The sequence below is a fragment of the Panicum hallii genome, chromosome 1, assembly GCF_002211085.1.
Source record: "Panicum hallii strain FIL2 chromosome 1, PHallii_v3.1, whole genome shotgun sequence".
NCBI lineage: Eukaryota > Viridiplantae > Streptophyta > Magnoliopsida > Poales > Poaceae > Panicum > Panicum hallii.
Window position 1 is genome coordinate 59,865,830 of NC_038042.1, and position 26,571 is coordinate 59,892,400.

Here is a 26,571-nt window from a genome sequence, read left to right on the forward strand (position 1 = left end):
CCACAGCCGGCCATGGGAGTACCGGAACGTCCGGCCCCTGGTGGCGGCACGGACCGAACGTCCCCACCCCATGGCGGCGCGGACAAGGGCGAGCGCCCGCATCCCGCCGGCGGCGCGGCCCCCAGCTCCGGCCACCACCGGCCCCGGAGGCCACCGCTGCAGTCTGCTGCCACAAACATGAAGAGGCTGTCGAAGAAGATGGGCCCCAGGCCCAGGACGTAGATCTGCGCCGGAGCCTCGGCGTTGGGCGCCAGATCCGGCCGCTCCACCACCGGATTCGGCAGCCCAACCGCCTGGACGGCGAACCTCCTCCCCGCGGAAGCCGCGGCCGCGGCCGCCACCGTCACGGACTGATGCGAGACACCGAAGGCCCTGCCGCCGCCTCCCTCGCAGCTGCCGGACTTCCGGCCGACCGCTCGGGCAGCGGCAAGGGAGGTGGCGGGGTCGGGAGAGCCCTGGCGGCGGCGCGCCTGAGGGGCCGCCCGCGGGGACGACCCGGGGGTCTGTGTAGATGTTGAGTGAAAGTAGTTTGGTGTGTTGTGCTTGATTGGATGAGCTGTCGTCATGCTTGTGTTTGTTCGCTTTGAATTTGGGTTGAAATTCATGCGAATCTATCCATCCATGCGGTGAAGAATCCAAGTCAAGGGTGTTCGGGGAGAATTCGTTCATTCATTCTGTCTAGGAGGATAGATAGGAAATCAATCAGTCCGGCGTGCCAATGTTGGTTGGTTTGGTTCACATGACCTTGCCCATACATGAGCATCATATCAAGGCTCTTTCTTCCTTCCTTGTTACTACTTACTAGGAGGAGAGAAGAAGGAAGAGGAGAAGGGGGAGTGCAGCCGCCGCGCCGGCGAGCCGCGGCGCGGCGTTGCACGAGGTCCGATCTGGAGCGCTGAAGCAGCCGTGGGTCTGCCGGATGCCCTTGCCGCCGGCCTCCAGCAGGAAGGTGGAGTTGGCGCTGCCGCTGCTGAAGAGGAGGCACCAGAAGAAGGGCCCGCGGCGGTGCGCCCGGTCGAAGCCGGCGCCCACCTGGGTGTGCTCCTTGCCAAGAATCTCGGTGGCATTGGTGGTGTTGCCGGCGGCTGAGGCCAGCAAGGCCTGCAACGCGTCCTCCGGGCCGGCGCGCTCCCGGTGGCAGCCGACGAGGCGGCCGGAGATGACGTCCACCGTGGGGAGCTCCACGCCGCAGTTGGCGGCGTACACCTCCGTGATGTGGGCCTCCGGGGGCCGGCACGCCACCGTGTTGTCGCTGCTGCAGGCGGCGGCGGCGGTGGCCATGCACTCGGAGATGTACTGGAGCGCCATGCACCCCAGGCCGGCGCTGTTGCGCAGGGCGGGCAGCTTGCTCGCCGCCCTCTTGCCGTTGATCAGCGCCACAAGGTCATTGGCCGGGTTCCCTGCAGCCAGAGCTTTCAGGTCTCAAATCAAGGGTAAATGGAAATCTACCAAGCAGAAGAAGCATTTGAGATTTAGTCACCAACCATGGATCTTTGCGGCGGATACGGCCCCCAGCAGCATCCAGACGCAGAGCAGGAGAAACGCAAGCTTGGACTTGAAGATGCAGATTCCACGCATTCTTTCTTTTTCTGCTGCCCCAAATCGCAGCCCGGGGAGAGGGGAGAGCTGCAGGCGGCTGTGCTTTGTGCTTGTGCTTGTGTCCGCTTTGTGCTTCTGTCCTTTCTCCTCCTCATCTGTCCTCGCTCCTCAGCCAGTGACGAGAGAGAGAGAGAGAGGGGAACGGTTGGCTCAAATGAAATGCGCCATAAAGTAAAAGTACTTCCCTAGTAAAAGTAAAAGCTATAATTGGCGCGGTGCATCAATTCTCCCTATCATCACGTTCATGTCCTCTTCCACGGCAATAATAAGAATATAACGGGCAAACATGCGCCTATGTTGTTAAGAGCGACGGCCATGTACCGATATGTATCACACTTAATGCGATTATATACAAGTTTAACATATTATATACCATATGCATCATTTTATGATATAATGGGACAATTAAAAAAGTAATAGTTATAATTTATTTTATATTAAAATATTGTATAGGTAAATTGAAGATGTGATTAATAGGTCGAGACCCACATTCCTTCTACTTGTGATAATGGTTCAAAAATAGTATATAAATATTTAAACAAATATAATGAAGAATAACATATCGGTTACAAATGCAAGAACTGCTAAAAACGGAGCTAAAACGTAAAAGATATGGTTAATTGGGTCTATGCGACTATAATTTTCAAGTTTTTGACCCACGTCACTACTTCTCGCAAAGAAAGTATATAAGTAATCAAAAAAATACAATCAAGAACATCGGTTAAAATAAAAAGTTCATAAAAACAAACTAAATGATACCACTTGGTGCTACGATCGTACGAGTGCAAACACCCCTAAAAACGGAGCTAAAAGGTAGAAAATAAACTAAATGCTATTATAACCGGGGCACGTGGCGGCATTTGGGCTAACAGGGTGCCACGACACCATGTAACAATTATCATACAACATTTCTTTTAAAAATGTCAAAGATTTTTTTTTTCATTTGGAATCGCGAGGGGAAAAATCATAATTTGTTTCACTACAACAATCCAAGCATCCATTTGGGATATAGACACTGCATGTTTAAACAAATAGGAAGTGACCGGAACACTTGAAAACATGATCTGTGCTACATAATGATTTTTTTTTCGAATCGAGGCCTCACCCCAATTTCCATTATCAGAACGGAAATACCACAAGCTTTACAACCATAGAATAGACAAAAGGAAAGAGGAAAAGGGGGTAAGGGGGAAAAGGCGAGATGATCGGGGGATAGAGAGAAGCTAGAGACTGAGTTTCTTGTGCTCCATGTAGATGAGTTTGTATTGCAAATTGGATATTAGTCCTAGTTACAAGAAAAATATTGGGCCAAGAGATTATAGGACCAAATAACATACAAATGACTCCCTTTTCATTTGGGGGCAATTCCATTAGAACTTATTCCCTCCGTCCTATGGGGAGTACAATTCTAGATTCTTTTTAGAAAGATTAGGGGTAGCGTGAAAAGACTCTCATGTTCTTATTTATTTGCCACGTATGATTAGTTTTGATATGACTTTTAATTAGACGTGTAGTTGAGATCTAGTTTTTAGAATTGCACACTTTATATAATTTTTTAACACAAAATTATATTTTTTATAGTATGGAGGAAGTACATATTTATCCGAGTGAGTTGCTTTTCATTTTGGCCCTGAGATTCCTTCGGAGCATGAACACCAAAGGTTTAGTCAGTGTTGACCTTGCTTGTTGGGCTGACGGCAAAAGTGATTCTAGGCCCAGCCCAACATCGCAAGAGGAGGAGAGGCCAGGAGGGCGCGGCCTCCGATCGGCCGGCGGTGGTGGTGCGGCGGTGCCTTATCCAACCAACCACAAAAACACCATTCATGGACGAGATTGTAGCGGGGAGTCGGACTGCTGCCACTGCCACCGCCGCTGCTGCCGCCGCCGCCGCCGTCATGGGTTTCCCCACCCCCTTCCCGCAGCTGAAGCCGAAGCTAATTGCTTTGGAGCCTCCGGTCGGAGGATATCCGCGGTCGAGGAGGCTCATGCGGCTGCGCTGCGCCCTCAACTCCGAGAATGTGGTTAATTACAACCTCTGATCTCTCTTCCTAGACTTGCGCTCATCCTGCACATTCTTGCTTGGTTTCAGCCTCCCATGACTGTTTCCATCACTGGAGCCACAGGTTTCATTGGGCGCAGATTGGTTCAGAAGCTTCTATCGGGTGGGTCTGCTGATCTACCTGCTCACTAGCTAGCTGTACAGTATGTACTCCTCCTATATATGTTTGACATCCATGCAGATGATCACAAGGTTTTCGTCTTAACAAGGTCTGCCACCAAGGCCGCATCAGTTTTTCCTGGTAATATAAGCCCCAGCTCAACTGAATAAGCTAGCGAACAAGGAAGAAATCACATTTTTCATCCATGTATGCTGTATTCCACATCCATTGCAGCTTCCACCTACCCTGGAGTCACAATAGCCGAACAAGGAGATTGGGAGGCATGCGTGAGAGGTTCCTCTGCTGTTGTCAACTTGGCTGGCATGCCCATAAGCACAAGATGGTCACCAGAGGTACGCTGCTTTGGTTGGTTCTTCCATCCGCACTAGATATATATAGCTCTAATTAATCTTCGCTATGGGTCGATGCATTTCTCTCTCTACAGTCGTGCCGGCTTCTCTTTTGCAGATTAAGCAGGAAATTAAGCGGAGCCGGGTCAATGTTACATCAAAGGTACGTACCTAGAATTCAAATTAAAACATGTGCACGCTAGCTGCTGCTTCGTCTGGTCTGTATTATTGGCTCAGCTAGCCACTCGATCGATTAGTATAACTTGCTAGGTTCCTAATTTTGATTGCTGAAGGTGGTGAAATACATAAACCATGCCGGAAATGCTGATGCTCAACCCTCAGTGTTTGTGAGTGCTACAGCCATTGGCTACTACGGTACATAATTCATGAACTAGCCTCCTGATCTTGCTGAGCTAGCATCCATCGGTTTAATCTGTAGTCGAAAGAGGAACACATGCACTGATCAATCTACTGCATGCATGTATGCTGTAGGTACCAGCGAAATCCATAGCTTCGATGAATCAAGTCCATCTGGCAATGACTACCTAGCAGAGGTTAGGTTCATCAGTTGCAGCTTGCACTGCCTGCTTTCAAACACTACTCCATCAGTCGAGCACCATCACGTTTTTCAAAAAAAGATCATTGCTCATCATGCATGATGCATCGATCATTTTCCATCTCCATGCGTCTTAAAACAGTCTGGGCCATGCCCTACAACATGGGTAAAAAAAGCGCAGGTGTGCAGAGAATGGGAGGCCACAGCACGTCTAGTAAACCAGCAGGATGTTAGACTTGTGCTTCTCCGAATTGGGGTTGTTCTTGGCAAGAACGGCGGTGCTCTAGGTCAGTGGGTTTCATTCATTTCATTTGCCTTCCCCCCCCCCCCCCCCCCCCCCTGTTCAAGGATCATTCTGATTTGAGCCGCATTATATTGTTCACCTAACTCATCCGTCCATCTGCAGCAAAGATGATCCCTCTTTTTATGATGTTTGCCGGTGGTCCTCTTGGGACGGGACGCCAATGGTTGTTTCTCTTTCTCTTCTGTTATATATGCTGGGATCCTAGTTAAATCCATTTCCAGACAGATGGATTTGAGTGTTAATACATTCAAATTTGGCATATGTACCTCTCTGTCTGTGTTGTACTCCCTACTATATCTACTGACTTAATGTCATATATCTTCACTAAATTGGTCGCTAGGTTTTCTTGGATTCATCTAGACGACCTGGTGAACCTCATCTACGAATCTCTAATTAACCCTGCGTACAAAGGTGATCTCACTTCCAATACTGCACACTCTTTTGTCCCCTTCTTTTACATGAATTGTACATTGGATCAACTCCAGTAGTATATTGGTGATATAATTTGCCATGCTAGAAGCCATGCAAGCATCATATTGCACAGTCAAAACAGCTTTATTTATTGGATGAATTGCTGTTTTCATTTAGACTTGTATCTACTAGTGACACATTACATGACACGGAGAACAGTTTGTTGACATGGTAATAAATTGAAGATGAGACAAGAAGAATGCTGAATATATCTTGTACAAGATAATACTTGGGCATGATTGTTAGGGATTTCCCTCCAAACAAAGAAGGAAGAGAAAAAGGGAGGAGAGCAAGTGAGGAGTGTTCAAATGAGTCTCCTCCTCATGATCCCTTGGGTCTTTTGTATAGAGAAATGAGGGAGGTGGCAGTTGAAGGATCTATAATATTGAGAGTAGCCTTTATGAATTAATGATCACATTTTCATTTAGGTGTAATCAATGGAACCGCACCGAACCCTGTGCGTTTGTCGGAGCTGTGCGAACGGCTGGGGCAAGTCGTCGGACGGCCCTCCTGGTTGCCTGTGCCGGAATTCGCGCTCAAAGCGGTTCTTGGTGAAGGGGCTTCGGTGGTAATATATACTCGATCATACTGCTACTACCTGCATGTATCCAATAGCTAGCTAGCATTTCTTTTAGCTAGTGAAGTAAATTTGATCGGCCCACGCAGGTGTTGGAAGGACAAAAGGTTCTCCCGGTGAAGGCCAAGGAGCTGGGCTTCTCCTACAGATACCCTTATGTTGAGGACGCTCTCAAGGCCATTGCGCAAGACATACCAACTCGTCTCACTACAGGAAAGTAGGGGGGGGGGGGGGGGGGATTTGTTTGGACGGTGGGGACTGTAGTCCCACGTATTAAATGTAGACTAATTATAATACTAATTATATAAATAGAGACTAATTCGCGATACGAATCCATTTAAGTATAATTAGTCCATGATTTGACAATGTTGTGCTACAATAAACATATGCTAATGATGGATTAATTAGATATAATAGATTCGTCTCGTGAATTAATTTTCATTTATGCAATTAGTTTTATAGTTAGCTCATGTTTAGTCCTAGACATCCAAATGTCGAATACGATCCGGACTAAAAATTAGTCCCTATGTCCCGAATAACCCCCTTAATTTGCCACCACATAAGTGCACTGCCTTTATTACGTGCTGTATAGAGCTTGACACACATGCAACAAGATTCCAGCCTTTGGCGATTTGTATAACGCCTGTATTTAATTTGGTCTGTAACATGCATGGAACCTGCTTAATTTCCCTATGCACGCACCGACCTGTATATTCTTTATTTTGTACTGCTATATATGGGTTTTTTATAAAGGATATATATCCCAGCTTTTATAAAGCGAGCCTATATATATAAATAAAACACTCGGATTTCATTATGCATATATGCCAATCAAAAGGCAAATTAAAATTATGTTGATCTCAGCCACAAATCAATCATTCATATATATATATATACACATTTTCCTATGCATATATAAATTATATTTATTCTGCACCTAGCAGTTAATTATTGACCGAAGCGGCAGCGGGATGACCATGGGCTGACTGGATCCGGTGGCGGAGCGCCGAGACTTTGAACAGTATTCAGCTTGTGACTTATAATATATATATATATATATATATATATATATTGTTACATCTAAAGTACAGTATAGCACGTGGGTAGCTACATCCAACTAATTATTAAATAATTTTTTAATAATAACTATTGCGCACAATATATTACTAAACATGATTCGGAAACTTGCCTTCTGTCCAAGCCGCCAATTTACTCCCACGCTATTAATCTGAACCAATAAAACTCCTAGCTCCGGGTTATGTCTCTCCTCTCTCTTTCTCCCAAAAATCAGAGCTCCCCAGGCAGCGCCGTTCTCCCCCGTGCCCATCCCATTCCAACGCCTGGCGGAGTGGTCGGAGCTTCCCCTGCGTAGGAAGCTCCTCGACGTCTGCTTCCCGCGACCGAATCCATGGCAGCAGAGTGGATCTCGTGAATAGGGACGGGATGGCAGCGTGGCGCCGGTGGCCGGGCAGTGGAGCGCGGCGGCGCCTGGGCCGAGGGCACCGCTGGCGTAGAGCAGGCAGGGGGGCTGCCACGGCGACAGGGCGCGGAGCCGGCGGAAGGCGGCGTATGCCGCGTTCCGGGAGGTGCAGACGGCGCCGGAGTTCCAGGTTAGTTAAAATCAAACACACACTAAAAATTCTTGTTCTTCCGTGCGTGCCAGCTGATTAAATTAAAGAAAAAATTCAGGTGGTGGATATCCAGCTAAATCTCCACTGCATGCGCTCGGTTAGCAATCTCATATTCCGTTCTATCCACTTCAATTCAATTAACTAATACTGCTAGTAGCTTTCTTGTAGGATCTGGAGGGCAGATAGCAATGCATCCCTTTAAGACAGAAAAAAAAAATCATTTTTCGGTCCCCATGGTTGCTGGCTTTGTTTCCTCACGGCCATGGGATTCATGGTGAATGGCAGCAAGCGGTGGCGTAATCCACACGATTCTAGGTAATGCTTACTGTGTATTGTCAAAGAAATGCTTGTTCGGACGATTGTCGCTGCTGGGTCAATTCCCGCTGACGGGCGATGGGATCGTGTTGACCTGAGCTTCCGCGCACACTGTAGCAACGCACGCCGCAGCCCTCTTGCAGTAGATCATAATTACCCTTTGCTCACGCGCGCGGCGCTGTGATGTGACTACACGCCGCCCGCCTGCATACACAGTGTGGTGACGCGATGCGCCGCCTCGGTAACTGGCGGGCTTACCGTGGTGTCAGCCATACCTACCCGCCGTGTTAGAGGGTAGCCCATACCCTGACTCAGCACGTTCACCCCAACCACCCGCATTTAATGCGGTAGTTTGGTTGGTTTCTCGCAGAAGACTGGAACCCTTCGGACACATGGCGGCGTGGTTTAGCAGGCGCTCCCGCAGGGATACGTGGCGGCACCGGACCTCCTTCCCAGAGGGATAGGAGGTCCGGGCCCCCGGGCAGGCCCAGGCGCTCAGGCCCCTGGGGGTCCGGCCTTGTGACAGCCGTTCCTGAGCACCTTGTCCTTGCGGGCACGCGGAGGCACCGGACCTGCCAGGCCGTGGAGGGAGGTCCGGAGACCGTGCCCCCAGCCATCAGGTCCGGGCCGTACGCCCTGTCATCCAAAGGCATAGGGCGAGGTTACGGATACCCTCACACCCTTCGGGCTGGACACACTAGTAGGAGGTATCCTGTCTGTATGTACCGACATTAAGATTTTGGACAATAGTGGAGTAATCTTGTATAACAACAAATTTTTTTAAAAAAATTCGGTTACATATACAACCATCTACGACTAAGCATCTCATGTTTCAATGACTAATTATTCCTTGCTCCGTAGTTTATAAAAATATTGAGTCAAATTACTTCATGCATAAGTAGTCAAGTACTCCTTATTTCTATAGTAATTACTCCATGATTCGATGACTAATTACTTCTTCTTGGTCAAAAGTACCCGAATATTGCCTGTTAATTACTCCTCCTGAATGCTTAACTACTCTGTACCAATGACTACGATGTCAAATAGCTAATTACTGCTTGTTTGGTACTTTATAATGCACATGCATAGTTATAGATCGCACAAGAACCTTCCATAACTACCTTTTCGTGTAATCAGCTGGCCCAAATCAAGGGGTATATAATGCTGATAGAGGTTGTTGGATTGTACTCTAGGTGCCTCACATGCTACCATTCATGTACTCACCGATCCGAACGTATCCGAATGTATCCCACCGTGAAAGCATACAAAGTTTGAACCAATCAACGCAAATAAATCTCAGAGATCAATGCATGCGAGTCCACCAAAACGGGTAGCAAAGCAAATGATGCACATATATTCCTTCATGAAATCTCTCTCATTTCAGTCGTCTTTCATGCAAGCAGTAACCACCCTAGAATCTTTTCAATTTGAAGTTAATGGTAACAAAGCTTCCATGCAGGGCGCATGCACTGGTACACTGCTGGGGCATAAAAACATGTTCGGACCCTAAAACGTAGATGACAGAGATAGATATGAACTCGTGAAATTTATCGTAAATATCAACACCTGTCAGGACCATAAAACGTAATTGGCCTTCATGGAATTTTAACTCCAGCAAGCATCGTTAATTGGCCGTGAATTATATTCGTGGGAGCCATTCAAGCAGCTCCAGATCATGCCATGGAATTAAAAGAGCAAATTGCGGTTGATTGGTCAACTGGCATTTAGTCATATACGCATGCAACCGGCAAAAAGCATTTTGCTCCCCGTGACGCCAATGGTGTAATTTTAAATTACTTGTTATGCTTCAATCATCCCCATACTATCTTACTCGGCTACATTGCTCAGCGAGGGGCTGGGTCATGAGATTATTACCCCTTTATGTTTGAAATAATTTTTACGGTCGTGGCACCAATCCGACGCATTTTTACAGCCACAAGCGCTCGCTGTAGTAAAATGAACATCTCTTGGCGCTAGCAAATAGAAATAATAATAAAACAGATGCGCAATACGGTTGAATTCGATTTTTTACCATGGCGCATGAAAATGGAGTAATTTTCGGCTAGCGTGCTCACCGAAGCTCCGGTGGATGCTCAGCCGTACGTGCTGAATAGTATTCTAGACCAGTCATATATACTTCAGCAGGTGCTAGCTATTAATAATTAGAACCTTGAAAAATTAACCTCGACATCGTCCTTCTAAACTTGTATAGCTATATATATCGATCGAGCTAGGTAGATACCCAGAAAAGGAAAAGAAAGTGCATGGACAACAAAAATAGGCAAGGTCCGAGCGCAGGAGGCGCCCCACCGTACCATGCAGTACATGTGTACGTGTGTGTATATATCTCTCATCGATATGATCCTTGGACGATTGCTTAGCTAGCTTCGTTCTAACAGCGCGCAACGGGGACGTACGTACGCCGCCGGCCGAGACGAATTAAGGACGATCGACGACGATGCCGACAGCGACGCCGGTGATGGCGTGCTTGCTGCTGCTGCTGCTGGTGGCGTCGACAGCGACGGCGCATTTCCAGGTCGGCGACGTGGACGAGTACTGGACGAAGCGCGCGCAGGAGGCCCGCCTCAGAAACCGCGCCGCCGGGGCGGCGATCAACGACCTCATTTCCGGTGCCGCGCGCTTCCACGCGAACGTGGACGCGCGCGTGTATGGCCGGCGCTCCAACCTGCAGGATGCCGAGGAGGCACCAGCCAAGCCGACCGAAGCACAAGATGCCGCCGCCGCTCAAGGTGGTGTCGGTGGCCATTGACCACCGTACCACCAGTAAAATCGATCGACCCATTTTTATTTCATTTCATTTCATTTGAGGCTGCACGCATCAATGCCGATCCGATCCTTGTTGGATTAAGCTAAGTATATGTATATGTATATGTATTTTTATTACTAACCATCTGTAAGCATGCACACCGCCATCCAGATATATGTTCTAATATATAATTTGTTCCATGGACGGACTTGCATTGTGCCTGAGCAACAATGCCATCTCTACCTCTTCGAACTATTATTATCTCTCCGAAGACTAGTCGCATACTTTGTACACCCACCTGCCCTACAATCATTAATTAGCGTGGATAGTTTAGAAGATGTCAGCATCAATTACATCGCACAATCAAGGTGTTGGTATCTTGGTGGCTCCGACTCCGTGGACTGACGATGCAGATTTCGCGGCGTATGTAAAATCTTGAGAACTTTGCCATCTGGACATAAGATGAAGCTAGATTTTTTTCATGGCTTCAGAATTACAGGCCTCACCCTAGGGAATCTGAATTGGAAAAAGTGGGCCATTGTGGATTTTTGTAAAATTAACTTATCATTGGCCACAAAGCAGCGTTTGTATCGCTGAAATCTTCCAATTCCGACGAAGATGTCTAGACCCACCCGTGTTCCGAGACGAATTGGTTGCGGCAGGAATGGCACATAAAAAGTTAGCATGGACAGTTTAGAAGATGTTAGTATCAATTACATCACGCAACCAAGGCGTTAAGGTACCTTGGTGGTCCCGACTCCGTGGACTGCCGATACAGATTTCGTGGCGAATGTAAAACCTAGAGAACTATAGACCTCACCCTATAGAACCTGAATTGGAAAAGGTGGGTCACTGTGGATTTTTATAAAATTAACTTATCATAGGCCACAAAGAATCATTTGTATCGCTAAAATATTCCAATTTTGATGAAGATGTCCTGACCCACCCGTGTTCCGAGATGAGTTGGTTGGGGCAGGAATGGCATAAAGAAAGTTAGCGTGGATAGTTTAGAAGATGTCAGCATCAATTACATCACGCAACCAAGATGTTAAAGTACCTTTGTGGCTCCGACTCTGTGGATTGCCGATGCAGATTTCGTGGCGAATGTAAAACCTTGAGAATTTTGCCATCTCGACATGAGATCATGCTAGGTTTATTTTTCACGACTGCAGAATTATAGACCTCACACTATAGAACCTGAATTGGAAAAAGTGGGCCACTATGGATTTTTATAAAATTCACTAATCATAGGCAACAAAGAAGAGTTTGTATCCCTGAAATCTTCTAATTCTGACGAAGATGTCTGGATCCACCCATGTTCTGAGACGAGTTTGATGCGGTAGGAATGGCACAAAGGAAGTTAGCATGGATAGTTTAGAAGAGGTCAGCATCAATTATATCGTGCAACCAAGTCGTTAAGGTACCTTGGTGACCCCCAACTCCGTGCACTGCCGGTGCAGATTTCGTGGCGAACGTAAAACCTTGAGAACTTTGCCATCTAGACATGGGATCATGCTAGTTTTTTTTCACGGCTTAAGAATTATAGACCTCAGCCTAGAGAACCTGAATTGGAAAAAAGTGGGTCACTATGGATTTTTATAAAATTAACTTATCATAGCCCGCAAAGAAGCGTTTGTATCGCTGGAATCTTTTAATTCTGAGGAAGATGTCCTGACCCACCCGTGTTCTAAGATGAGTTGGTTCGGGCAGGAATGGCACAAAGGAAGTTAGCGTGAATAGTTTAGAAGATGTCAGCATCAATTACATCACGCAACCAAGGCGTTAAGGTACCTTGGTGGCTCTAACTTCGTGGACTGCCGATGCAGATTTCGTGGTAAATGTAAAACCTTAAGAACTTTGCCATCTGGACATGGGATCATGCTAGGTTTTTTTTCATAGCTGTAGAATTATAGACCTCATACTATAGAACCAATTGAAAAAAGTGGCCCACTGTGGATTTTTATAAAATTCACTTATCATAGGCCACAAAGAAGCGTTTGTATCGCTAAAATCTTCCAATTCTGATGAAGATGTTTGGACCCACCTGTGTTCCGAGATGAGTTGGTTGCGGTCGGAATGGCACAAAGAAAGTTAGCGTGGAGAGTTTAGAAGAGGTCACCATCAATTACATCTCAAAACCAAGGCGTTAAGGTACCTTGGTGGCCCCGACTCCGTGGACTGCCGATGCAGATTTCATGACGAATGTAAAACCTTGAGAACTTTGCCATCTGGACATGGGATCAAGCTAGATTTTTTTTTCATGGCTGCAGAATTATAGACCTCACCCTAGGGAACCTAAATTTGAAAAAGTGGATCACCGTGGATTTTTATAAAATTAACTTATCATAGGCCACAAAGAAGCGTTTGTATCGCTGAAATCTTCCAATTCTGACGAAGATGTTCTGACCCACCCGTGTTCCGAGATGAGTTGGTTCCGGCAGGAATAGCACAAAGGAAGTTAGCGTGGATAGTTTAGACGATGTCAGCATCAATTACATCATGCAACCATGGCGTTAAGGTACCTTGGTGGCTCCGACTCCGTGGACTGCCGATGCAGATTTCCTAGCGAATGTAAAATCTTGAGAACTTTGCCATTTGGACATGGGATCGTGCTAGGGTTTTTTCATGGCTGCAGAATTATAGACCTGACACTATAGAACCTGAATTGGAAAAAGTGGGCCACTGTGGATTTTTATAAAATTCTCTTATCATAGGCCACAAAGAAGCGTTTGTATCGCTGAAATCTTCCGATCCTGACGAAGATGTCTGGACCCACCCGAGTTTTGAGACGAGTTTGTTGCGGCAGGAATGGCACAAAGGAAGTTAGCATGGATAGTTTAGAAGAGGTAAGCATCAATTACATCATGCAACCAAGGTACCTTGGTGTCCCCGACTCCGTGGACTGCCGATGCAGATTTCATGGCGAATGTAAAACCTTGAGAACTTTGCCATCTGGATATGGGATCATGCTAGGTTTTTTTTTTCATAGATGTAGAATTACAGGCCTCACCCTAGAGAACCTTAATTGGAAAAAGTGGGCCACTGTGGAAACTTATAAAATTCACTTATCATAGGCCACAAAGCAGCGTTTGTATCGCTGAAATCTTCCGATTCCGATGAAGATGTCTGGATCCAACCGTGTTCCGAGATGAGTTGGTTGCGGTAAGAATGACACATAGGAAGTTAGCATGGACAATTTAGAAGATATCAATATCAACTACATCATGCATCCAAGGCGTTAAGGTATCTTGGTGGCCCCGACAATGTGGACTACCGATGAAGATTTCGTGGCGAATATAAAACCTTGAGAACTTTGCCATCTGGACATGGGATCATGCTAGGTTTTTTTTCACAGCTGCAGAATTACATGCCTCACCCTAGAGAACCTAAATTTGAAAAAGTGGGCCTCTGTGGATTTTTATCAAATTCACTTATCATAGTCCACAAAGCAGCGTTTGTATCGCTGAAATCTTCCGATTCTGACGAAGATGTCTAGACCCACCCGTGTTCTGAGACGAGTTGGTTGCGGCTGGAATGGCACATAGAAAGTTAGCATGGACAGTTTAGAACATGTCAGTATCAACTACATCGCGCTTCCAAGGTGTTAAGGTACCCGGACAGCTTGGACTATCGATGCAGATTTCGTGGCGAATATAAAACCTTGAGAACTTTACCATCTGGACATGGGATCATGTTAGTTTTTTATCACGGCTGTTGTTGACGCAAAAATCGTGTAGCGACCTTCACGTATTAACACACTGAACCTAGACTAAAGGTGTGCCGGTCAATCTAACTTGTTGATTGACAACGAAATGAGATGTTAAATTCAGGATCGAAACGGCTGGTGTACCGAATCTCTCCGATAAATTATAACGGCAAAGCTACCGATACGGGTGAGGACAAACAGCTAGAGAAGCCGATTGTACTAACGTGAGCAATGTAAAAAGCTACTAAAATATAACTTAAAGGGATCTCGGTAAACAAATGCTCAAAACAGATCTAAATCGGCTGTGGAACAATATATTTTAATAGATCCGATAGAAGCTATTTCAAGCTGGATCAATTGGTGATAAAAACTAAAACTACAAGATTTGAGTTAAAACTTGTAGATCTAGCAGGTATTGATAAATTGTGAATAAATCTAGATAAAACGACAGCGATGCGTCCAAAGTTAAAGTCTAGAAAGTATTCGATAAACACGGAACTTACCAGCAAGCCAGAGGTCGAAGCGATGCAGCCGTGCTAACTCGAAAGAACTCGTGGAAAAAGAAAAAGATTTGACGAAGTCGCCGAGTATGAAAAGTAGGTTACGAAAAAAGTAAGGTTTTGGTTTATGTTGGTGTGTACGAAAACTTCTTTAGACCACGCAAGGTCGCTATTTATATCCTAGGATACAGACTCCTTGTTGATCACGACAAACACAAAACTTGACGCTAAAGAAATAAATTTCCTAAACAATCTAATCGACCCATGCAAGAGTCAGACTCGACACAAAATCCTAATTGACCACAAAACACCACAGGCCCAATCCGGCCCAATGGGCAGCAATGTTCAATTAGCAATTGGCTGAACCACTTGTGCAAAATCGGCCAAGCCTCCAATTGGCAACCCCATCGGCCGGTCCCCATTTATCTCCTTTCAGTCATTTGAATCGGCCGATTTTCCTCCTTCACTCCACAAAGGCCCTCCTACTCCTTTCCGACGCTGAACTTGACACATGCGAAAAAAAGGTGTCAACACATGCCCCCTAGTTTCGGAGTAAAATATCTTTTTATTTCAAAACTCTTTCTCAATCCATGATTGCTTTCCGAAACCGAGCATACCTCGAACCCGCGCTTTTCGCAAACGGCGGCTTTGAAATACCATATATGCCCTCTCCAAAGCAAGACTATAAATACCGACCGTAATCTCCTTCCTCTCGCCGGCTCCTCTTCAAGCCAAACTCCATAGATCTGTTCTTACCTGCAGCGATTTCTCAAGCAACGACCTCTCATTGTCAAGCTTGAACGGCGCTTCTTTTTGACAATTCTACAGATCCAATCCGTATTTCCTCCATGGCTACTCTTGATCCGATCCCCGAGGTATGCTCCCTATCTCTACAATCCTGTTTCTTCCTCCTCCTTTTTCATTCTTTATTCTCAGAGCGATTTCTTTCATTTTCAGAATCTTAGGCACAATCTCACAATCCCCATAAATGACAAACCTGGATTCGTCTGTTTGGGCCCCATGGGTGATCCAGATCCTTCATATTTAATCAACTCAGAAACCAATAGGATCCCCTTCAAATCTAGCCCCATGAATCTAGATGACTGGAACCAAACTTTTAGATCCTAGCCTAACATTACCATCGGATGGAAGAACCAGTACCACAGGATGGCCGCTTCCAAAAGAGCCGACTGGGATCAGTATGACATTGGCCAATGCATTACCCTTTCTTTGTCAAACATGGATAGGAACGAGCCGATGCTCATAGCAGCTTCATACTTCTGGTCCGATGTATTGAATGCCTTCCTTTTCGGCCACGGGCCAATGACACCAACTCTGGCCGATGTAGTGATGCTAACTGGCTTGGATATCACCACTGCCGATTTGACGCTCAACAAGCCTTCCTTTAGAATAGATTGCAAAAGTATTGGTGGCTGGAAAGGTTACATTTTAAAATATGCCGAGACAGGCAGCATTGACACCAGAGAGTACACCGCTTTCTTAAACATGTGGCTCGAGAAACATGTTTTCTGCGGGAAATCGGCAGGACCCACTACAAATCCTCTTGCCTTAGCTGAAACCTTGTCACCAGGGAATGTGGTTCCTCTAGGGAAGCATCTTCTCGGATCAGTGTACCAGCTACTCCACCAAGTATCTGTTAAATTATCGGTTGGAGAACCTATCGGCAATCTGGGTGGCCCTTGGTGGTTCATCAATTTATGGCTCAACCTGCACCTTAAGGCCGTTTTGAAATATGATATTAGGAAACTTCGATTTCCAAAAGAGCAACCAGAAGATGTAGAGCCTGAGACTCGCCGATGCACGTCTTTTGGTGAAGCCATGTCAGTCGTCCCAAGTACTTAGTATACCCCAAGCCATACAGCCGATTTCTTCAGGGCTAGTCTTACCAAAAATGCAATCATTTGGTTTGCCTATCTTGATAACGAAAATCTGTTTGAGCTGCCCTTCTACTTCAATTTTAACATGGCTACAACTGATGAAGTCAGTAAGAAGAATCTTATTGCATCCATCACACAACGTTTCCGATCAGGTAAAGATTTTATCCCCCCATTGCTATTATTTCTTCTTTAATACTCTTCGCTAATGTCTTTACCCTTTTTTTCTCTCAAGGGAACTAGCATCACCCTTCCGAGCGTGAGTCGGAGCAACAAGCCAATTTCTTATGCACCACCATGGGCTATATCATCAATCGGCTTCAATGCGCCTTTCCTTAAGGATGTTGATACAGGTAAAGTCCACCAGAAGACCGTTGTCAAGAAAATATCTCACAAAAAACGCACTCTTGATCCGTCAGACACGTCGGACGAGCATGAAAGAGAAAAAGTTTTAAAAGCGACGTCACTTGCAGAGAATGCATTCCAGGTGCCGATTATCCTTTCCAGAACATATGCTCAAATTCACATCATTCGAACTAACTCTTTGTCTTTGTAGGTTTTACTGGGGGAGAATCCAACCCTTCCGATTGAAATGGCGCAAGATCAGCCGATTGAATTGGCAGGGATAGGAACACTTTCACTGGTAGTTCTCAATCCCCAACTAGACTTAGCGAAAACATGCCAAGTCAACCAGAATCGGCTGAAACGACTCAAGGTCAACTTCCTAAGTCAAATGACCCTGTCCATGGAGCATCACTTGAAAGGATTTCAGAAAATGAACCAGTAATCAACCTAGCGCAAAACACCCAAATCATCATATCGGATTCATCTGCAACCACCTCCGATCCAACGAACATGTCAGCTCTCCAGGTATGACATTTCATTAGCACTTCCGATTTTCTGACTCCTTATCCTACTTTCTGATGATGAATTCTTTTCCAGGATACTTCTTCCAATATCCAATTGGCTTCAATCCATGAGCCCAATGTTCCAGCTCCTCTGATTAACATAAACCCCGAAGCACCTCCTGAAGCAGAAACAAATCATCAAGAACCTCCTCTGACGGGAAACATGACGCCTACACCCTTCAACGAAATTGGACTGAAATTGGTGGGACTTAGACTCAACCGATTTTTTCTCATAACCAATCCCTTTTCCTCGGCTCATCAACTAAGTAATATTTATGCAGGCTCAGGATACCCCAGACAATAGCCTTTTCTCCTTCAAAATCGGAGAGCCACCTGAAGAAGATGATGCTCAGTCAACTCTTCTTGCACTTAGTGAACTTCTCGAGGACGCCAAGGCAAAGCTCCAGACTATGCTCATCCTTCCTAATCAAAATATCGAACAACTGGTGCAAGATGCTGGGCCGATTCGGGACTTGTTCCTCAAAATTAGGGGTCATCTCCCAAAAACAGCCATAGAAGCCCTCATCCCTGCAGCCTATATCGAGAGCCACCAGTTTGAGGTTTTGAAGGCTGTCGGTGTTTTACCGCCACAACCACCGAGTGATACCTCCGAGGCGGTGAGTTTGTAGGTAGGGTGTTGCCGAGATCAGGAACTCGAAGGTGCAAAGGAACACAAGATTTTAGACAGGTTCGGGCCGCTGAGTGCGTAATACCCTACATCCTGTGTGGTTTGTATTGCCTTTGATGATGATTGTCTCTGTTCCCTGTCCGCCCTTATATAATCTGGGGGGACAGGTTTACATGGAAGTCCTAGTTGGGTACAAGCCTAGGAGTCCTACCCGAGTACTTCTCGGGTAGTTTCCTACTGTGTCCGACTAGTCTAACTACTCTACGAGTAATCTTATTGCATTACGAGCAGTTACCACAAATGTAGTGCGTGGGTCATATCCCATCCCTATCCTAGGAGAAGTATGCCACGTGTGCAGTTCCATGCACCCGGGTCTGACAAGCCCTCGAGCTCTTCATAGCCGAGTACTACAGGCATCCGAGTACCTCTGAAGGCGTCTTTGAGTTCTCCAAAACTCCATCTTGAAGGTGTCCTCCGCGCACTTTCTTGGGTGCATCTAGGTTGTGATGTGCTCATGGCTCGAGTAATTGTCCAGTCTTTTTTATATGGGGTGCGATTAAACTCACACTCCATATGGAGTAGCCTCCGAGCCTTAGGTTGATTCGTATAATCAGGTTGAGGGTCAATTTAATCTCAAGTCTTCTGTCATTATCTTCCAGTAAATTTGAAAAAATAAGTCGCTGATGACACGTGTCCTACAGCCGTGAGCCTTGAATCCAAATACCCCAGGTTTGGAATAAAAGATCCAAAGAATCGTGGCATAAATATATGAGGCAAAGATTCGACTACATCCAGGAGCACAAACTGTCAGACCCGGGGCCATGGGACTGTGTACATAACGTAGTTTAAAGAGGTTTAAGAGATTAAATCCGTCTTATCTCTTATTCACCTTGTTTATCTTTTATTTATCCTATTTAAATAAGAGATAAAACTAACCGATACGAAAGGAATCTATCCGAGATATGTTCTGGTACGATTCCTTGGCTGATATCGGTTAGGATTCTTGTAACCCTGAAATCCCGGATATATAAGGGGGGCAGGGACTGTGGCAGAACCGTCTGAATTATTCCGGTTCAAGTGCACTAGTCATCATTTACAAACACACGATGATCTCAAATGCACTTCAAACGGAATAACCCATGGGTCTATCGGGTCACCGCCCGATGCAACCACGGTTACACAGGATCGAAGTAGGTCGTACCCATACAAGATGAACTCCAGGTATATACAGTGCAAGTCTTTATCACATAACAAGCAGTATTATTACAAACCAGTTTTCTCCAGCCCTGACTGGAGCAAAATAACACAGGGTTATTTAAGAGCAACAGTAAACATCCGTTGACCCAAAGTCATAGCGAAAAGACAACGCGGCTAACAACGTCGCCAACAGTAGCACCATGCGTAGCCCAGTCGATGGTGTTACTCCGAGGGGTTGATGCTAGGCCGGGGACGATTCCCATTCCACGGACCAGCCAGGCGGAACAGCAAAAGGACAGGATGCATTATCGACCTGGTTCTCAACCGGCATACCTGGAAGTAGTTCTAGCAAGGCTGAGTATACTAATACTCAGCAAGGCTTACCCGGAATTGGGTATACTTTTAGCCCGTAACTAGACTGATGATGGCATTTATAAAAGTTTCTGGGTTTATTTTTCAGCTGAAAAGCAACAAAGAGTATAAACTACTTCAAGTTTTAGCTTTCAGATTCTAGCTTGATTAACCATTCTAGGTAAGCACCTATACTAAACAAGCAAGATAGTGATTGTCAATCAACAAGATTCTTCCATCATCGATTCCACTTTTTACTCTATGTGGTAAAAGGATTAAGCAATCTCAATCTTCGTGAGAGGCGGACGATTCGAATCGAATTTCAACCTTGCAAGGTAAACCTAACACACACGCTTGGAACATCCAACGATGATTCCAAAGCAACCGTTTGCCTTTCATTCCGGGTCGTGGATCAGGGCCACCACAAGCGACTGCAGGACCATACGCACACCCAAGGTGTGCAGGACGTACGGCTGTAGCGCGACTACAAACCCGTACTCCTGGTTGCCCTTGCAACACGTATTCCCACACGTCGAAACGAGTAACAAGAAAAACCAAAATACGAGTGGTGGGAGGTATGTCCACTTGCCGGGCCGATCGGTTACTAGGCTTACCGCTTACCATATTTCACGGCATGTGGCTAGTACTTTCAAAAGCTTAGCCACCACTACCACACATTTCGACCTTAAAGCTTTTATCAAAACAGACAGGGTAACTTCCAGGTCATGATACAACGCCTGACCCTGTCCGTCATCCTTATAGTGATTGCAGAATTGTAAACAAGCAACTCCTATATCGCGCGAGTGACAGGAAATCACTCGACTTTTACCGGTCCTATTTAGCGGAGCATCTAAGCGATAAAGACTCGGGCACAACACATTGGTTTCCTAGGATGTCATGCAACTAGGGTTTCATCTCAACTCCTAGACGTAATGCAAAATATATATAAGATAATAACGAATTTGTAATAACTTTAAAATATTGGGACGTGCACCCGGGGCTTGCCTTCAGAAGTGAAGCTAGGGTCAGATGAGTTAAGAACTTCCGAACGTTGGTTCGGGGCTTCAGTCACTTCTTCAGTAACTTGGATGGAGTCTTCAGATAGCCCGGTTTCGGGTTCCAAGATCAACTCGTAATCTCCATCTTCAAGTGTCGGTGAGTCTACATGATATGCAAGGATTGATTTTTAGTAACAAACATATTAATTCTTTCCTTCACGATAAAGTTGTAATTTAACAAATCAATACACACTCAGCATCAACAATAAATGACAAACTTTTATTAAACAACTAAGTATTTGTTCTTAAACAAGTATCATAAAGCTAAGGCAAATTATTCCTAAACATTGGTTTAAACATAATTAGTATTTATTATACTCAATTCTTAGTTGTTTGAACATTACCTAATTTACAAAATTGTAATAAGTTTGGATAATTCACACAAAACTAAACACTACTTGAACTAACTAGGAACCAAGAATTACAGGAAACAACTTAAATCCTATAAGCTATATACAAAAGATCCCTTTTTGAAAACATTTAAATAACTATAAAACTAACTGCTTTACAACTATACTTTAGTAACCAAAGTGGTAGATATTATTTCTATGAACCCAACAGAACTGGTTTTGCCATTTTTGGATTTTTCTACACTTTTCTATGAATTTTCAAAGCTGACTGGAAGGGAAAAAAGAAAAAGGCACTGATTCTTCACAAAGAGACCCCTGGAAAGTTTTGAAACTAAGCAATCAGGTCCTTAGCCGGTTTTCCTCTCGGGGACAGATCAACGGCGAGCGATTCCGGCGAGGTAGCTCGTCGGAGGTGAGGGGAAAGGGAGGGAAAAAGCTCAGGGGCTTACGGCGGTCACATGGGTGGCCGGAGTTGGGCGGGGAAGGGACTGTAGCGGCGGCGCGACGATGGACAGAGGCGGCGGCGGCGGCTGGAAACTTGATGGCGGCGTTCCGGTGACTGGAGGGTCGGGAAGTAGTCGAGGAGTGCCTGGAGAGCTTCGTGAGGTTGATGGGGTGCTGTTGCTCCACTTGGCAAGGGTTAGGAGGCGACGGAGCGGTGGGACGGCGAGGAGGCCGAGCTGCGGCGGCGGAGGAGCGGCGGTGTGCTCGTGGTCAGGACGTTCCAGCGGAGGAACTGGGAAAAGGCCGGTGCTGTGAGTTTCAGGAGGGTGATGTGGTGCTGGTGGAGCAAGAAATCGGAAAGGGGAGGCTCGGAATCGAGCTGTCGACGGCGAGACCGAACAGCGGCGGAGGAAGAACTCCGACGTGCTCACGGGCAGACGCCTCCGGTGGACGAGCAAGCAATTGGCCGGTGCGATGAGCTTTAGGGAGTAGCTGTGGTGCTGATGGGGTCTAGATCGAGGGTGGGACGCTCTGGAGGAGGCTACCGACGGCGAGGCCGAACGGCGGCGAAGCTTGGGCGGCGGCGATGCGAGGAAGAAGATGACCGGGGTGATGTGGGCTCGGGAAAAAGGCGAAAGGGGTTGCTCCCAAGGTGCTGAAGAGCTTTATATGCTCAGAGGAGCACTAAGGCGCGGCAAGGAGGAGCTGGACGCCGGCGACGTCGTGGCGGCCGGGGAGAGCGGGGAAGCGGCGTGGCAGCTCGGGAGATGGCCACCAGGGCCTGACAAGCGGCGGGACAGGTGCACTGGGGATGGAGGTGGCACTGGCAAGCGGCGCGGGGGCAGGTGGCGGCCGGGCAGCTCGCCGGAGTTAAAGCGGCGGCGGCAGCAGCTCTCGGGCAGAGCAAAGCAGAGCAGAGCAGCTGGAGGTGGACGACGCGGACCTGGTTGCAAATACTGAAAAGCCTAGGGACTCCACTGTAAAGCCTGAATAACTTTCAAACTAAAGCTCAAACGAAAAAGCTCCAAAAACCAAAAGTGTAGAGAATAAAAAGTTCTACAACTTTGCTTTAGGGTTCGACTTCATGAGAGTTAAGGATTCAAAGTTATTTTAAAAACCCCATAACTAGTCAAATTTCCTTTAAAACCTATTTAAATTTTACATTTCCAACAACTCCTTGACTTGTTTTTACTCTTTACAGTGGGTTAAAGGTAAAAACATCTTTTTGCAAAACAACCCTTCCTATATTTCAAAATTTATTCACTCCCACACACATTTTGCACTTAAACCTTATATTTTTCTAACATTACAGAAAACACCCTAAAATCTTGTCCTTAATCAACACACAAGAGTACATCCTACACGCAATGCACTAAGTCTGGCTCCCATATACCTGAGGTGTCACAGGGACCCTCTCAAAACAAGATCTCCAGATCATTCTACACCATAGACAATACAAATCACCATACAGGACGTAGGGTATTACGCATGTTGCGGCCCGAACCTGTCTAAGTTTTGTGTTCCTTGCACCTTCGAGTTCCTGATCTCGGCGTCTCCTCACCAAAACTTACCACCTTGGGTATACCCCATGGTGGGCAGCCGGTAAAATACCGACAGCTGGCGCGACAGGTAGGGGAGCGTGTCGAAGATCCACCGGCGAGCTCGATGGCATCTTTCCAGTTCACCAGTCGGAATCAACTCCGGCTAGTCAAGCTTTATCAACAAACCGTCGCAGAGCGCCAGGAGGCACAACTGGTGACTCAGCAACAGCAGATGACAGATGGATCACCAGGCACATACTACACGTATTGAACAGGGAAGATTCCTTTTCTATTTTTCCTACATTGGATACAATCCGTGGCTGTTACTAGCAAGGATTATTATATTGATCTATCTTTGCTAATGTGATCTTTGCATGGTATTCTCATCCATGCGGAGTTTGCTGGGGAGCTCTCACAGACAAGGATGGCACGAGGCTGTTGGTGGCAGCGAGGAAGTTGCATAGCAAACTGATCCAGCGCCGCGTCGTGACTCTGCGACGGAATTCCGCCACAACTGGAGCTGGTTAGGAGCGAGTGCCAACTGGTTTGCCTCATCAGACGCACTGTCGCTGACCTCGACTACTCGGCTCGACTTCACCTCGCGCTGCAACGTCGATGCACCGCGGCCGTCGACCTCGACGACCTGGTTCAACTTCGGCTTGTGCCGCAATATCCGCGCGCAGCAGCGACGGGTTCGACTACTTCGACTTCGCGAGGACGATCGGCAGCCCGCCGACGACTACTTCAACTACTCGTCTTGACTTGAAAACTAGTCGGAATCGACTCCGACTAGTCGAGCTTCATCAACAAACCGTCGCAGCTCCATCAACGAGCTCCACGGCTTCGTCGATATTCGTCCACGAATCAAGCTAAGTGATTTATACCTTTTGCGACTTGTTCTTCACAGGATCGGCTACCTTTTCGGGTACGCCTCTCAATGGGCATGAAACCCTCGGGGGCTATGCCCTGATTGACTACTCCTGGGATGCTAGACCGACAGCCACAGCTTCGGTGCACCGAGTACTGGAGGCTCTGCCACAGACTTAATGCACCGAGTGCTGGCGGCTTTGCCACAGCCTTAGGATACTGATTACGGAGGCTACGCCACAAGGTTATGTTTTGAGTGCTGGAGGCTTCATGGGACTACATCCTATGGAAGTATAGATCTTTGCATGTTGCCACACACGCTCTCGCCGACTACTTACGCGTGTATGTCTCTCGATGGGTACGAAACCCTCCAGAGCTACACATCGCCGACTACTTTATGCGCACCGCGCATCCTCTTTGTCGCATGACGATTTCTTTGTCTTCTCTTAACGGTTGCTAAAGTACTCGGGTAGCACACGCCTTAATCCGTGAAACCTCGACTCTTCTGTAAGCCTATGCTCCTACGCGTGCATGCGGCTAAGCTCCCTACGCTATGGTCTACGGCCATCAGGGATCAGGTGTTTAAACGTAACAGACTAACTGCCCGGGGAAATTACATGGCCTAGCAAGAGCAAGACGCAAAATTTTTACACCGAATAAATTTTGGTTCCTTCATATTATTACTGAGTACTACTCGGTATCTTCGCATTATGCTACATAATGTATGCATTGTCTTTTTTCAGATCAAGCTTCGGCAACAACCCTACAGGCAGCATGGCGTGCCATCACAGTTCCGCTAGTTCCCAGGCTTGGGGGCTGGGTGATGCGCACTACTCGATATGGATCCTTTGGCTCTCCTGGCTCGTAAGCTCGGGGGCTGGACGCCGCAAAACTACTCGAAGATGACTCATATGAAGACTGAGAGTGCAGAAGAAACCTTAAGTCACCGCGCGGTTAAATAAACAGCGGGAGGCTTAATTTCACTATGCAGAAGACGAAGAGTTTTTCTCGGGATTTCAGAGTAACACCAATATCACGATTCTTGGATCCTTTTTTCCAAATTTGAGAGATTTGGATTCAAGGCTCGGGGGCTGCGGGATACGTGGCATCGACTACTTATTTTTCAAATTTGAAAAGTAAGGAGGATTACAGACTAATGTGACCCTCAGCCTGATTCTTCGATTCAACTTAAGGCTCGGGGGCTACTCCATATGGAGTGCGGTTTTTCAATCGCACACCATATCAAGGATAAAATTCAGGGCATGAGCACCTCATAGCTTCGATGCAGCCGAGTAAGTTCTCGAAGAAGGACTTCAAGACAGAGCTTCGAAAGAAGTTGAAGACTACTTCGAAAGTACTCGATAAGCCTGCAGTACTCAGCTACGAAGAGCTCGGGGGCTTGTTAGATCCGGGGCCACGGGACTGTGTACATAACGTAGTTTAAAGAGGTTTAAGAGATTAAGTCCATCTTATCTCTTATTCACCTTGTTTATCTTTTATTTATCCCATTTAAATAAGAGATAAAACTAACCGATACGGAAGGAATCTATCCGAGATATGTTCTGGTACGATTCCTTGGCTGATATCGGTTAGGATTCTTGTAACCCTGACCTCCCGGATATATAAGGGAGGGCAAGGACCCTCTCAAAATAAGATCTCCAGATCATTCTACACCAAAGGCAATACAAATTACCATATAGGACGTAGGGTATTACGCATGTTGCGGCCCGAACCTGTCTAAGTTTTGTGTTCCTTGCACCTTCGAGTTCCTGATCTCGGCGTCTTCTCACCAAAACTTACCACCTTGGGTATACCCCATGGTGGGCAGCCGGTAAAACACCGACACAAACTACCCAAAAAGCGCTCAAGCTACTCGCATCCTAAGGCGCAGCAAAGGGTATATTTTAGTCGGGGTTACCTGTGCAAGCGTGGATCAGCATCAGGTATACTCATGAAGTGTATCAGCACGGAGGAAGGCAAAGAGATACTCCAAGAGATTCACGAAGGCGTGTGCGGGAACCACGCGGGTTCTCACACACTAGTCGGCAAGGCGTTTCGATCTGGTTTCTACTAGCTGACTGCTTTGGCAAATGCCGAAGCACTCATTCGCCGGTGTACCAACTGCCAATTCTTTGGCAAACAGCCTCATGTCCCGGCTCATAACCTCATCACCATACCACCTTCATGGTCGTTTGCATGCTGGGACCTAGACATGATGGGCCCTTAACAACTGCGCCAAGAGATTTCACACATGTGTTGGTGGCTATCGACAAGTTTACCAAGTAGATCGAATACCAATCGCAGCGCTCTCTGCAGATCGAGTGGTTACTTTCATCTGCGACATCTTACATGGATTCCCCAACACTATCATTACAGATCTGGGATCCAATTTTCTGC

At 46.5% G+C, this 26,571-nt stretch overlaps 3 protein-coding genes across 3 annotated transcripts; 2 read left to right on the forward strand and 1 right to left on the reverse strand.

Moving 5' to 3' along the window:
* Positions 1 to 668: 668 nt before the first annotated feature.
* Positions 669 to 1,922, reverse strand: LOC112885881. The gene is made up of 2 exons (XM_025951572.1): positions 1,485 to 1,922; positions 669 to 1,400 (listed from the first exon to the last, which is right to left on the reverse strand). The coding sequence occupies exons 1-2, from the start codon at positions 1,576 to 1,578 to the stop codon at positions 802 to 804; spliced, it is 693 nt and encodes a 230-aa protein (XP_025807357.1). The 5' UTR covers positions 1,579 to 1,922; the 3' UTR covers positions 669 to 801.
* A 1,460-nt stretch (positions 1,923 to 3,382) lies between these two features.
* On the forward strand, positions 3,383 to 6,656 carry LOC112902982 (epimerase family protein SDR39U1 homolog, chloroplastic). The gene is made up of 12 exons (XM_025972189.1): positions 3,383 to 3,620; positions 3,689 to 3,761; positions 3,840 to 3,899; positions 3,993 to 4,111; positions 4,227 to 4,271; positions 4,402 to 4,483; positions 4,601 to 4,662; positions 4,846 to 4,951; positions 5,071 to 5,131; positions 5,309 to 5,379; positions 5,868 to 6,007; positions 6,106 to 6,656. The coding sequence occupies exons 1-12, from the start codon at positions 3,423 to 3,425 to the stop codon at positions 6,235 to 6,237; spliced, it is 1,149 nt and encodes a 382-aa protein (XP_025827974.1). The 5' UTR covers positions 3,383 to 3,422; the 3' UTR covers positions 6,238 to 6,656.
* A 3,036-nt stretch (positions 6,657 to 9,692) lies between these two features.
* Positions 9,693 to 10,890, forward strand: LOC112902992. Its single transcript, XM_025972200.1, has one exon. The coding sequence runs from the start codon at positions 10,421 to 10,423 to the stop codon at positions 10,730 to 10,732; it is 312 nt and encodes a 103-aa protein (XP_025827985.1). The 5' UTR covers positions 9,693 to 10,420; the 3' UTR covers positions 10,733 to 10,890.
* Positions 10,891 to 26,571: the final 15,681 nt, after the last annotated feature.

Bases quoted from the DNA above. Each gene is read 5' to 3' on its own strand.
- LOC112885881 (XM_025951572.1), bottom strand. From the start codon at position 1,578: ATGCGTGGAATCTGCATCTTCAAGTCCAAGCTTGCGTTTCTCCTGCTC. The intron at 1,401-1,484 runs GTTGGTGACTAA...CTCTGGCTGCAG, and splicing joins ATCCGCCGCAAAGATCCATG to GGAACCCGGCCAATGACCTT.
- LOC112902992 (XM_025972200.1), top strand. From the start codon at position 10,421: ATGCCGACAGCGACGCCGGTGATGGCGTGCTTGCTGCTGCTGCTGCTG.
- LOC112902982 (XM_025972189.1), top strand. From the start codon at position 3,423: ATGGACGAGATTGTAGCGGGGAGTCGGACTGCTGCCACTGCCACCGCC. The intron at 4,663-4,845 runs GTTAGGTTCATC...AAAAAAGCGCAG, and splicing joins GCAATGACTACCTAGCAGAG to GTGTGCAGAGAATGGGAGGC. The intron at 4,952-5,070 runs GTCAGTGGGTTT...GTCCATCTGCAG, and splicing joins CAAGAACGGCGGTGCTCTAG to CAAAGATGATCCCTCTTTTT.